Below are 11,791 nucleotides of genomic sequence, written 5' to 3' on the forward strand. Positions count from 1 at the left end.
TCATTTTTGTCTCAAATGTGTCCTTTGAGACGTTTTTACCATTGTGAATAGTATACATCTATAAAACAAAATTTGGCAGCACTCAACTAGCGGTGATAGCATTTTTAATGAGGTATCCGGATACTCTCCTGTACGAATTCAACTAGATAACTTTGTTGTTGCTTTCACATGTAAATTTTTTGACAGACGAGCAGCGCCCAAAGATAGCGAGCAGAGAAGTGACCAATCGATGACAGCTATTATAATATACAAATTTTTATTATTTTTGGGAGTAATACGCATGTTTATTCAATGTTATTGTGGTATGAAATGATATTTATTGCTAAATATTTAAGAGATAGTTGAATCGTATATCTTCTAATATAATTTATAATCATTTAAACTTTTTACTAGTAAACAAATTGAATAATTTTCACTAAATGCCCTTGAAAGGGCGTGTAATATTGCATTCTGTATATCTCAGGGAAGGAGAGGAAAATACAAAGCTTGTTAATTAAAATAACTCAAAATAATTTAATAAAGAACTGACAAAATTCATATGTAAAACGTGAATAAATTCGACCTAGAATAACTCACCGTAGAGGATTGCTTGTATCAGCGTTGTATTTTATAAAAAAACTCACCACTCACCAAATAGTCGCCAGTGTAGCTGTCCTGGCTACAGAAACTATATTTCATATTACGATAGTATATTTGTCGCAATATCCTAGAATACGCAGATAACAGCCCTGTTCTTACATTTGTGACAGTTTTATTTAAAGTACTTGGCAGCATTGTTCAAATGTGAGTGACAATTTGTGTAGTTAAAAATACAAGTTGTCATCGATTGGCTAAGCGTTATAGAGAAGCCAATAGAACACACTATCCAGTAACGTTTCAATTACTGGATAGGCAGTACTTATTGTGCAACCCTTCGCTAAAATGTTCTTATAAGCATCCCTGCAAGACAAGTACCGGCGAATTCTTCGGTGAAATGCCAGGGAGCGGTACCCGCAGTTTCAATGAAAGTTTCTATGCCATTCTTCAGGGCGAATTGACAAAAGTACACGAAACTCTTGTGTACGTGTGATCGTTCATCCCTTTCTTGCACATTACATTCATCATTTAGCAATGTATTAGCTGCTAATGGTGCGTCCAACTGAGGAGCCGGTAATTCTAAAAATACTGCAACTGTTTTGCCCTCTAGCTCATGATGATAAAAGGTTACAATAGCACCTAAACAATGTCGTTTCAGTTCTTCCCGGGCTTGTGTTGAGCAAAAGGTTTAATTGCACGTAAAAAAGTGACATTAAACCTAATATCTGGTGTGTAACAGAGAGCTGCAACGGGTATATCATTTTCGTGCACACTCGAATGTCCACTCTGATTTTGTTTGATCAAACTTTTCGGTATGAATACACGTATTGATTGACACTCGAAACACAAGCATATATGCTTGTTTTAACAGAGTGCCGAGTTGACACTCGTTTGTGAACGAGTTGGAACTCTAACCCGATCGTATTGAATGTGATCGAGTCACACACGAGTGTGCACAAAATTTCAGAATATGTATGTATGTAATTGGCAGTCATGCTATTATTGCGTAGTGATTGTCAACGATTATTGGTTTTGTTTGTTTTGTTTACTTTTTATAATTCATAATGACAACGATAGAAAATTCGGGTTGTGAGAACATTTCCAATGGCACAAACACCTTATCTGGTCTACACCTGAACTTTGTGATTTAAAAAAAATTAAAATATTTAAGTGCAATGAAATGTTTTTTATTTATGATTTATGAATTAATAAATAAAATAAGTTTTGAGTGAATTCTATTCTTAAATTGAATTATTCTTTTATAATATGTACTATGTACGTCTAATATTCAAATTATTCAACCAAAAAAGCTAAGACAGAACGCGTCATACCGACGCCAACATACATACATATGTGTGTACGTATGTTTATCTATTATTTTTTGGTCTTCGAGTGCCACTCGAGTGTGTCGATCACAATCAACACGTGCACGACACACCCGAAAATATAATATACATAAAATCCGAGTTTGCTGCTTGCACTCGAAGATAGGACCGTCGTGAATGTTCGTTTGCGTTATTTTCGCTTCGGGTTCCAAACTCGATCGAACACGTGTTTGAAGAGTGTTACGACACGCTCGTACCGAATTTAAGCTAGTGTGATTGAACACACTCGAACATACCCGAAGCTGCTCTCTGGTGTGTAAATGATTTGTGTTCGATGTAGCAGCGTTTGCATCCATAGTTCTGGATTTGCTTGCAGCACATATTCCATCGATTCGAAAGTTCTACGCTGCTACCAAAAGTGACACCAATTAGGTTGCGTACCTTTAACGGGTAGTATGAGGTTTGAAATATCTGTATGGAAAATTTTAGAATTTAAGGCAAGATAATATTATAATATTCAACAATTATTTACGTATTCAATGGTTTCGCCCTTGATGTTGACCATTGTTGGCGTAGCTTCTATTGCGTGCTTCGAATTGACAATGCAATGAAGTATTACTGTATCACCCTCTTCAATTCCATATTTTGGCTTTAGAAAACTTTTATTTTACGTTTTTAAAATGCGTGCTTCAATAATTTAAACTTTAATTAGGCTACAGATCACTTATTTAAATAAAACACGCAAAATAATACTTCACAAGCAGCCATGATATAGCTCAAAACAAAACTTGTTTAAAAACGAGAACTTTGGTTGTTTCTTTCTATCATTCAGGGTGCTGTACGAAAGAAGAGTTGAGGTAAATGTTTATGCACATTTCGCCCTTTGTTGCATATGTGTGTATGTAGTGGGGTTATTAAAATTTCTTTGAATATGTTGGAGTTTCGTACCCATGACTTGCTGAGATGTATTTAAATCAGTGTTGTCCAACGTGACTGTGTGCACGTTATGCTTGTGTTGGTTATTAGCGTACATTCGGAAAGCTACGAGCAGACAACACGAATACGGAACAGTGCGTACAAATAAATAAACGTACTTTTTAAAAATTACGGTCAACTAAATTATCTGTATTTATTTCTTTATTATATTGCTTAATTCTAATGAGATCAGAAATGTGATTGTTTGATGGTATAGCTGAGAATTTAATTGTAAATAAAATTTTCTTTTGTAATTATCAAGAAGATTTTTTCGGGCGTCTCCCTCGATATTTACAAGTTTTTTTGACAACGTTCATAATGTCTTTTTATATCATGTTTGCTACAACGCTTTAGTTTTTTATAACAAATTAAGCATTCTGCATGCTTTTCATTGTTCTCAATAAAAAAATAACATATTTCCCAAATTTGTTGGAACATTTTTAGCGCGTTCTGTTTTCTAGCGTCAACTGATCGCAAAATTCTGCTTTGCTTGCCTACGAAGTTGAATACAGTAGCACATTCGTGCTCTCACAGACACTTGTCGCGACATGTTGGTGTGAGGTGTTTGGCTTGTCCGTGCGCTATTGTGCGGGGGCAGCAGCGGTGGATGGATTGCCGGGTGTTAGGGTTTTGGGTCACCAGGTAATATTTTAATTAAATATATATTACCGATGGGCCGATTCCGTTTGAAGAAAAATTTTTTGAGTTCTGACGTTATAATTATGTGTATATATATGATTAAAATTATGTGTACCATATTTTGTATATGGAAGTTTATGTTCACAATATTGGATAATTGTTTTATGTGTAATTAGTAAGGATTAGGCTAGGTTAGGTTATGTGGTTGTCAAACGACGCACCTAGGCCATTGGGAGGCCCATTGTGATACCAGTGGGACTAAGGTCCCTCACACTATCGAGTCATCATTAAACCACCCTGTGGTCCTAATAAAGTGAAAAAGTTCACACAATTTGACATGAGCAACTTCGCCCACATCCTCGAGAAAACCGCGTCCAATAGTTGCGATTCTTTTTCTGTACAGAGCCTTGCATCCACAAAGAAGATGTGTAATCGTTTCTTCTTCTTCTTCTTCTTGGCAGCTCCTGCAGTAATCATTGAAAGGTAGGCCTAGTCTGCTGGCGTGTCCCGTTAACACCCCTACAAGGGTTCTTGTTTCATTCCTCTTAAATTTCAATAAGCGACAAGTACGGCTCTTATTCCACTCTGGCCACATTTGTCTACTTACGGAGCAAGTCCTTACTTGTTTCCATTGTGATACAGCCGTATTTACTGCTGTTATCGTTTATCGATTAAATATTTACAAGTCTAAGTGCCGATATATATTTAGGCAGTAGGTACAGAATAACATCTAAAGCCTGGCTCTGCGTTGTTCTGAGAACTCCACTGATACATATACATGCCGCTCTTTATAAACTTTCCATACACTTTACTGCGTACTTCTTGTCAATTATTGGCCACCAGACCAATATACATATGTCATAATCGGCCTTACCACAGCTGTGTAGAGCCAATGCGATACGCGGGGTGTTAGTCCCCATTTTGTTCCGACCATCCTTTTCCTGGTGTATAATGCTAAAGCCGCCTTCCTTACCCTAGCTCCAAATTTGGTTCCCATGATAGCTTCCTGTCTAAAATTAGTAATTATTGTTAGTGATGTGTCATTTATTGAAGGTGGTGGGAACTCTGAAATCTTGTGTTTCTTAGTAAACAACACTATCTTAGTTTTACTTGCGTTTAGGCTTAATCCACAGGATTTTGTACATCGATTCAACTCATTTAACCTTGTTTGCATAAGGTCCGGGAGGGTGCTTGGGAATTTCCCCCTAATTGAAACCGCCACATCATCTGCGTAGGCCACAACATGTATTCCCCTTTCTCTAGATCTAACAACATTGTTAAGATTCATAGAAGTGGGGATAGCATGCCTCCTTGAGGTGTGCCCCTATGGACAGATCTGCATATCATTGAAGTTATGAACCTGCCCAGAAGCATCTGTTCTCTAAGCTTCATGAGTGATTCCGACACATGCAGATCTTTGAGCTGATAATAGTCTTAGGCTGGATGTTGTTAAAAGATCCTTCTATATCCAAGAAAGTTATGAGGGCGTATTCCTTCATTTCCAGAGCCCTTTCAATCTCTGTCACCACTGAGTTTAAAGCTGTTTCCGTGGATTTTCCTTTGGAGCACGCGTGTTGCGAAACTGCTAACTTTTCTGGAAGTAGTCTGCTTCTTATGTTAATTTCTATTAGTCTTTCCAAAGTTTTCAGTAGAAATGAGAAAGGACTGATTGGTCTAAAGTCCATTGGACTGCTGTGAGAGCTTTTATCCGCTTTTGGTATGTATATTACCTTCACTTTTCTCTATAGTGAAGGAATAAAGTTCAATCGGAGAGTCCCTTAGAGAATGGTTACTAACCAACCCGTTACGTAACTGAACGATTTCATTTCCTTTTTGTATGACCTCAGAAGGCTGTAGTAACGGTCCCATTCCTGCTCTACTTGGGATAGTTTTGCTACATTGAATTACTTCCTGCACTCTCACACTCAATCTTTCAACTAGTCCTCCCTGTTCTTAGGTTGAAATGGATGAATCGTAGGAATATTCTTGTTTAGCTCTTGCATGTGCACTAGCCAGTTTGTTTTCTTATGATTTCTATATTTATTTCACTTAGTACAAAATCAATATACCGATGATCGAAAAAGTAGTGTTCTTCTAAAAACCTTCAATGTGTTACTCTATCTATCAGTTCATCCGACCCAAGTGTTATATCTAATGCTTATTGTCGGTTCCTAGTAATAAAAGTTGGCGTGTTACCTCTATTGCCCAACAGAGCTTAGTGCTTACTAAATAATTAAAGAGCAACTTACCTCTTACGATAGTATCTGCCCCATAGTGAATGATGAGCGTTTGAATCGCATCAACGTATTAATAACTTCTTGGACACCTCGTTTTCTCGTACCAACCTTTTTATAAGCAGCGATGGCACCTGTTCGTCGTCGTACGGCATGTAGCAAGAGACAAGCCGGTAACTACTTCTGCCCGTCTCCCAGCCGTAGTGTCTCTGTCAATATATTTATATAATATAAAAACATTAAGATCCTATCTACTGACGCTTGTTTGCTATGGTGAAGATTTATTTGTAAGAGATGGATTAGTTAAGGTTACTTCTACGTCATCTTGAGAATCACTTAAAACCTCTATCTCAGTATATAAATTAGAGAGCCTGTCCGCTAGTTCAGACTCTGAGGAGACTCACCTTGTTCGAAGCTATCGAAGTCGGTTGAGGACTCCATTGGATCTTCCTCTACTTCACCCATCTCGCTATCCGAGGTAAGATGGTCGATAGCGCCGGCATCTGCTTTGTATGTCTTCACTTTGACTTTAGTGAAGTCATAATTAATTTCACCGTCACTTTTGTTCAGCGGTTCAATTGAATCATTCATTAGCAACAACAGAATATGCATCGTGGTCCTTTTGGTCTCCACGCCCGATTCGGTTGTCGCTTCGTCGAACGACTTGACAAATTTCAAACCCTCCGTTGGTAGGTTTGGGTTGCAAGCTTTGATCAGCTTCATAATCTGTTCCGGCTGGGATGGTGTAGCCGGAATCAAAACTCTTGCCCTTCGCCTGGACGGTATGTCTTGTCTATCGATCGCTATTACTTTGGCTCCGGGATACACCTCTCCCGCCTTCGCTATAGCGGCTTTATATAGATGGACCGATCTTTCGTCATCACAAGCTACTATCTTGATATGGCCCATCCAGCATCTGTGCACGACGGCGGTGAACCTGTAGTAGCTGTAGTTCCAGCACTGGTGCCAACCTTAGCATTCAGACCAGGCTTAGCCACTATCTTCGTGCTAACTGTCTTAGAGCTCGTTGCATACGCTGCTCTTTTTTCGGAACAATCCTTTCCTTCCGGATTTATTATGGGACAACCGGACTCCCCTGGTTTTACTTTATTGTTTATTGATGTGTTCACGAGTGTAGGGGAATATATGTTCACTTGCGCATATCCCCCGCTATGAAAACAAGGCTATCTTATTACGGAGGGCGCCAGATATCCGTAAGCTCAGTTCAAGACTGGGCTATTTGAGGGCCCCCAGCCAGGTTGATCCTCGGCACGGGTCGCATGACACCTTGATCCAGCCCTTTGTTTTTCCCCATACGACTGCATCACCGAATGCTGTGCTAATGAAGAGCAGCAAACACTCAACAATGGAATCGTACCTTAGCTAGATATCACACAACTGTGGCAGAGGGCAGTCCTTTACCGGTTAGTTCGTTCCACAGTTACGGCACTGTGGTATCTATTACCAGCCGGCACCCTCGCAGAGGGATCAGCGGGGGATTTTTGTCGACCTAGTTAGGATTAAGTGTTATTTGTGATAGGTAGGGTTTTGTGATTTGTTTTCCATTATTTTCACTTGTTTAGAGTTGGGGCGGTTGTCTTCATCTGCATTACTTCTCTATTACTTTTTGGCGAGTAATGCAGAGGGGTATTTGTTTGAAGTAAACAATATTTATAATATATTCTATTATTACATGAGGCAATAATTGGTCCGTTTTATACTTACAGGTTAAGCCGCTGTTGTATATAAATACGGATCCAGTCCCCGTTCAAGCTCCTGCTCCGTTACATGTGGCATCTTCTGCTTCCACTCCTCCAGCACCAGCTACCTCCCCAACAGCCACATCGCCTGTAGCGATTTAAATCCTGCTCGTCACTCCACCGATTTATCTTCCTCACCATCACCCCTCATTTCACTTCTAATTAAATCTTCTCCAGTTTTATCCTCTCCTTCCGTATCTCCTCCCATCTTGCCTTCTTCTATCCCATGTCCGTCCGCTTACATCCCTTCTGATGGGAAATTGGCTGCAGCGAAAATACATGGAACAGTGCTGAAAAAAATGGAGGACCGCCAAAAGCGAGAGGAAGAGGCTATTGCTCCACAAAGGAAAATTGTAGAGCAAAATCAGCAAATGACAAGAGTTGCAATTGCTCTAAAAAAAATGGTAGAGCAAAACGAGCAGATGACGGGAGTGCTCAACCAAATTTCACAAGCACTAATCTTGTTTTCAGAGGTTATGTGTAAATTGTGTGATAAAATAAATAAATAGTAAGAAATAATAAAATAAATAATATAAGTTAGTAATAATCAGTAAAAACTGAATTATTTAAATATATATAAATGTCTATTTATTCATACTTACAGCCCTATTCTGTGCACTTGATAAAATAACAAAAAAGTTTAAAATTTTTTCAGATTTTTATCAAGTAAGAACTTTTATGGTATTCTGTGACAATTTTGATAAAATAAAATACGCATAGCTTTTCCCCACACGTGTGGGAAACAAAATAATGTAAACAGAAACTGCTGATTCTGTCCAATTATATTCGAATTGAATTGAGAAATTGATTTGAATTATTTTTTAACGTAAGTTTTCAAATACATTTCAATATTTGTTATGTTTAGCTTCAGAAAAGTTCCTTGGGGACTACGAAATCTAAACTTTGTTCTTTGTTGGCAAAAATTTAATAAGCTGTAATCGGATGCAATTTATAGAAAACAATTTCGTGTTACCCTCATTTTTTATACAAAAAACGGAAAAATAAACTTCTTAATATATTATAAAAACGGCTCAATAACGCGAGCCATCCACGTGTTCATATTTTTGCTCTTTGTTTAAAACTAACGACAAAAGTAGAATATCTCCATTGCAACAAATTCACTTTCACAACTATCCACAGCGAGATATTTTATTTGTCAAGAGCATTTTACTTCTTAATAACTTACAAAGAAAAGAGCTTTTTATTTTAGACACAGAATACGAAATGCTTGATAAATTAAAATTTTTTACAAATTAGAAATTTGTTGAATTTGTAAAGTGCACAGAATAGGGCTGTTAGTAGAAGTAAAATGTACAAAAATTATATTTATTTATATTTATAGTTCATAATGCCTCTGGAAATATATATATTATAAAGACATGATGTTGCGTTTTCTAACTCCAGCATCCTACCTAATATTGGGGTTTTCGAAATCAATTCCTGTGTCCTGTGATTCTTCTAAAACTTCTTCGAAAACAAGGTCTGCAGCCACTGTAAAATGTTGTGAAGAATTGTCAGAAGCCAGAGAACTTACTCGGGATGAAGCTGCAATCGTAAGCTCAAAGACATGATACCTTCCACACTTCCGTATGACAAACGTTAATAAGCCTGGTAAACAGTGCCTAGTATTTGATGCCACCGCCCTTGTCAATGGTCGTTCACTAAACAGTTAAAGGTAGCAATATCAGCTAATGTCGATGTTACTATGAATTTTGAGCGCCGTTTCAGTCTCTGTCGACATTAAAGATATGTTTCTCCAAATTTAGATCAAAGAATAGAAAGGATACGCCCAGAAATAACAGCCTAGTCACATTAGCAGTAGAACGCGTGCATGGAATTTATTGGCAAATCAACGATTTATTTAGCTATTGATTTAAATTTCACAACACAGTTCCAGTCGAACTAACGAAGAACTATTAAGCTTATTTATGCGCTTGGAATCCTGTCCAAATTTATAGTGAACGCAAAGCTACATGTACGCGAATCGTGGCGTTACTATCTGCGATGGGATGAGCCTCTGAAGGTGCCTATACATCAACAGTGTTCATGGTTAACACTCACAACCAATGATGCATCAATTGTCAAAGGACCGATTAACGCTGTTTATGAGGCTAATTTCCTACACGGGAATTTATTATTATGGTCAAGTTAAAGGAGCGATTGTTCGACGTAAAGAGAAGCATTGTTTACGTGCCTAACAATACGAACCATTCACCTGGAAGTCGCAGCCAATATTTTAACAGGTGCATTTCATACTTGTAATTTGAAACATTATCAATCGTCGCAGTTTGCCTGTGAGAATTCGGAATGATAACTTTAAGAATATCGTCGAAGCCAATTACGAAGGAAAACGATTTCACGAAATATTTTATTGTTCAGGACGATCTTGACGTGAGAGGAGTCGAGTGGATCTTCAACGGTCCAAACATTCCTGCAGGTGCGTGAAACTCATTCTCAATATAATACTTAGAGAAGTTGTGCCACGGGAACGCACTCAGCAGAGTTTGGTAATTGAAGCCGAAATATCGTCAACTCCAGAGCACTCACACTCCAACCTGTCGCTATTATGCCAAATGCCGAACACACGTCCGTAGTCGAGAATCCAGTCAAAAACACATGCGCACTGTGTAAACAGTGACCCGCCAGTTAAATGACATGTTCTGGCGACGATGGATCCTCGAATACTTGTCAACGCTCATATATCGAGCAAAGTGGTGGAAAAGGTCAAAGACACTTCAGGTGAGTGACCAGGCGGTCGTATGCGCTGGAAAATGACGCGTAAGTAGTGGTACTGAATTGTGCATCGGATCGATTCACGAAGGAGGCGATGCAACAAAACGGCAACTACTTGTAACGCCATCTTGAATTATCGCTATTGGTTATTAGCGTAGTGTCCATTTGTCTCTGTCGTTCAGTTCGGTGTCCTCAGTTGTAAGACACCGATCGCAACTCAACTGTCAAAAATTTTACATGTGAAAGCAACAACAAAGTTATCTAATGTTTAATGAATACCTCATTAAAAATTCGATCACCGCTTGCTGAGTGCTACCAAGTTTTGTTTTACAGATTTTAGAACCATTTTAATATTGTGAACAGCCCAAAAGACAAATTACTGTCAAAATAATAATAACACTGTGATAGTCAAAAAAAAAGGCAAGACCAAATTCGACGGTTTCCACCTATTTCGGGTCCTACGAATCGAACTGCATCATTACTTTTTTGAGTTACAATCATGGTTTCATACAAAATTTTTTTTTGAAGTTTTTCATCAAAGTGGCCCATTGTAAGAGAAAGGCACTTTTTTCTTCGGTCTCTAACTTTTTAATGTTGACTTTTTTGGTAAACTTTCTTTGGCAAAGCTTCTCAGAATAAGTCCGTCTTTAAGTTCTTAGATGACTGTAAACCCCAAAATCAATGTTTTTTGTGTCCTTATAGCCAATATGTAAAAAAAAACTGAAATTTAATCCATTTTTTTAATGTTTTTGCCCTCAGGTTTCGTCAATATTTTAATTTACCCTTTGATACTTATACATTAAGTGACACCCCATCACATTATAAACCATTGCTTAGGAATGCACCGGTCTGAAGATTGGAAAAAATATGTATATGACATGGTAGACGCTTTTGAAGAAATAGGTGTGAATATGTCCTTAAAAATTTATTTCTTTCACCATCACAAGGACCATTTTGAGCAGCAAGTTCCGACTGAATCCGATGAGCATGGAGAAAGATTTCATCAAGTCGCCGCCCCCTTGAGCATTGGTACAGCGGAAAAAAGCTTGACTCGTTGCTTGCTGATTTGTGTTGGACATTGATAGATGTCTTATTAAATTTAATTTAAATATTGTGTACAAATTTATGATACTTATTGATAACAGTTATAAGATACAAAAAGAATAAAATAGCATACAAACATAGTTAGTGTAGCTTTTTTAAAAAATACAAATTTTGTTAAGTTTCTAAGAACTTAAAGACAGACTTATTCTGAGAAACTTTGCCAAAGAAAGTTTACCAAAAAAGTCAACATTAAAAAAGTTAGAGACCGAAGAAAAAAGTGCCTTTCTCTTACAATGGGCCACTTTGATGAAAAACTTCAAAAAAAAATTTTGTATGAAACCATGATTGTAACTCAAAAAAGTAATGATGCAGTTCGATTCGTAGGACCCGAAATAGGTGGAAACCGTCGAATTTGGTCTTGTCTTTTTTTTTTTTGGAAAAAAACTATCACAGTGTAATTGATATACACAAATTTGAATTTGCAAATGACAGGGGAAGATAAATC

At 37.7% G+C, this 11,791-nt stretch overlaps 1 protein-coding gene and 1 long non-coding RNA gene across 6 annotated transcripts; one reads left to right on the top strand and one right to left on the bottom strand.

Moving 5' to 3' along the window:
• Positions 1-1,163: 1,163 nt before the first annotated feature.
• On the top strand, positions 1,164-11,484 carry LOC114805116 (uncharacterized). Of its 4 annotated transcripts, XR_008470394.1 has the most exons (4): positions 1,164-1,388; positions 7,477-8,017; positions 8,914-9,184; positions 9,276-11,483. It is a non-coding gene; the product is annotated as an uncharacterized LOC114805116 (long non-coding RNA). The 4 variants fall into 4 exon arrangements; XR_008470393.1 differs by having other exon boundaries at positions 1,168-1,388; positions 8,914-11,484; XR_008470395.1 differs by having other exon boundaries at positions 1,171-1,328; positions 8,914-11,484.
• On the bottom strand, positions 3,066-7,604 carry LOC114805115 (uncharacterized). 2 transcript variants are annotated; one of them, XR_008470392.1, is made up of 4 exons: positions 7,475-7,604; positions 6,154-7,372; positions 5,765-5,958; positions 3,070-5,686 (listed from the first exon to the last, which is right to left on the bottom strand). XR_008470392.1 is itself a non-coding variant. In XM_029045671.2 (3 exons), exons 2-3 carry the CDS (start codon positions 6,656-6,658, stop codon positions 5,927-5,929), a joined length of 537 nt encoding a protein of 178 aa, XP_028901504.2. In that variant the 5' UTR covers positions 6,659-7,372; positions 7,475-7,604; the 3' UTR covers positions 3,066-5,926. The 2 variants fall into 2 exon arrangements, 1 of the variants encoding a protein (XP_028901504.2); XM_029045671.2 differs by having other exon boundaries at positions 3,066-5,958.
• Positions 11,485-11,791: the final 307 nt, after the last annotated feature.

This window comes from Zeugodacus cucurbitae, chromosome 3 (assembly GCF_028554725.1).
Source record: "Zeugodacus cucurbitae isolate PBARC_wt_2022May chromosome 3, idZeuCucr1.2, whole genome shotgun sequence".
Lineage (NCBI taxonomy): Eukaryota > Metazoa > Arthropoda > Insecta > Diptera > Tephritidae > Zeugodacus > Zeugodacus cucurbitae.

Bases quoted from the DNA above. Each gene is read 5' to 3' on its own strand.
- LOC114805115 (XM_029045671.2), bottom strand. From the start codon at position 6,658: ATGGGCCATATCAAGATAGTAGCTTGTGATGACGAAAGATCGGTCCAT. The intron at 5,959-6,153 runs GTGAGTCTCCTC...ATATATTGACAG, and splicing joins CTTCGATAGCTTCGAACAAG to AGACACTACGGCTGGGAGAC.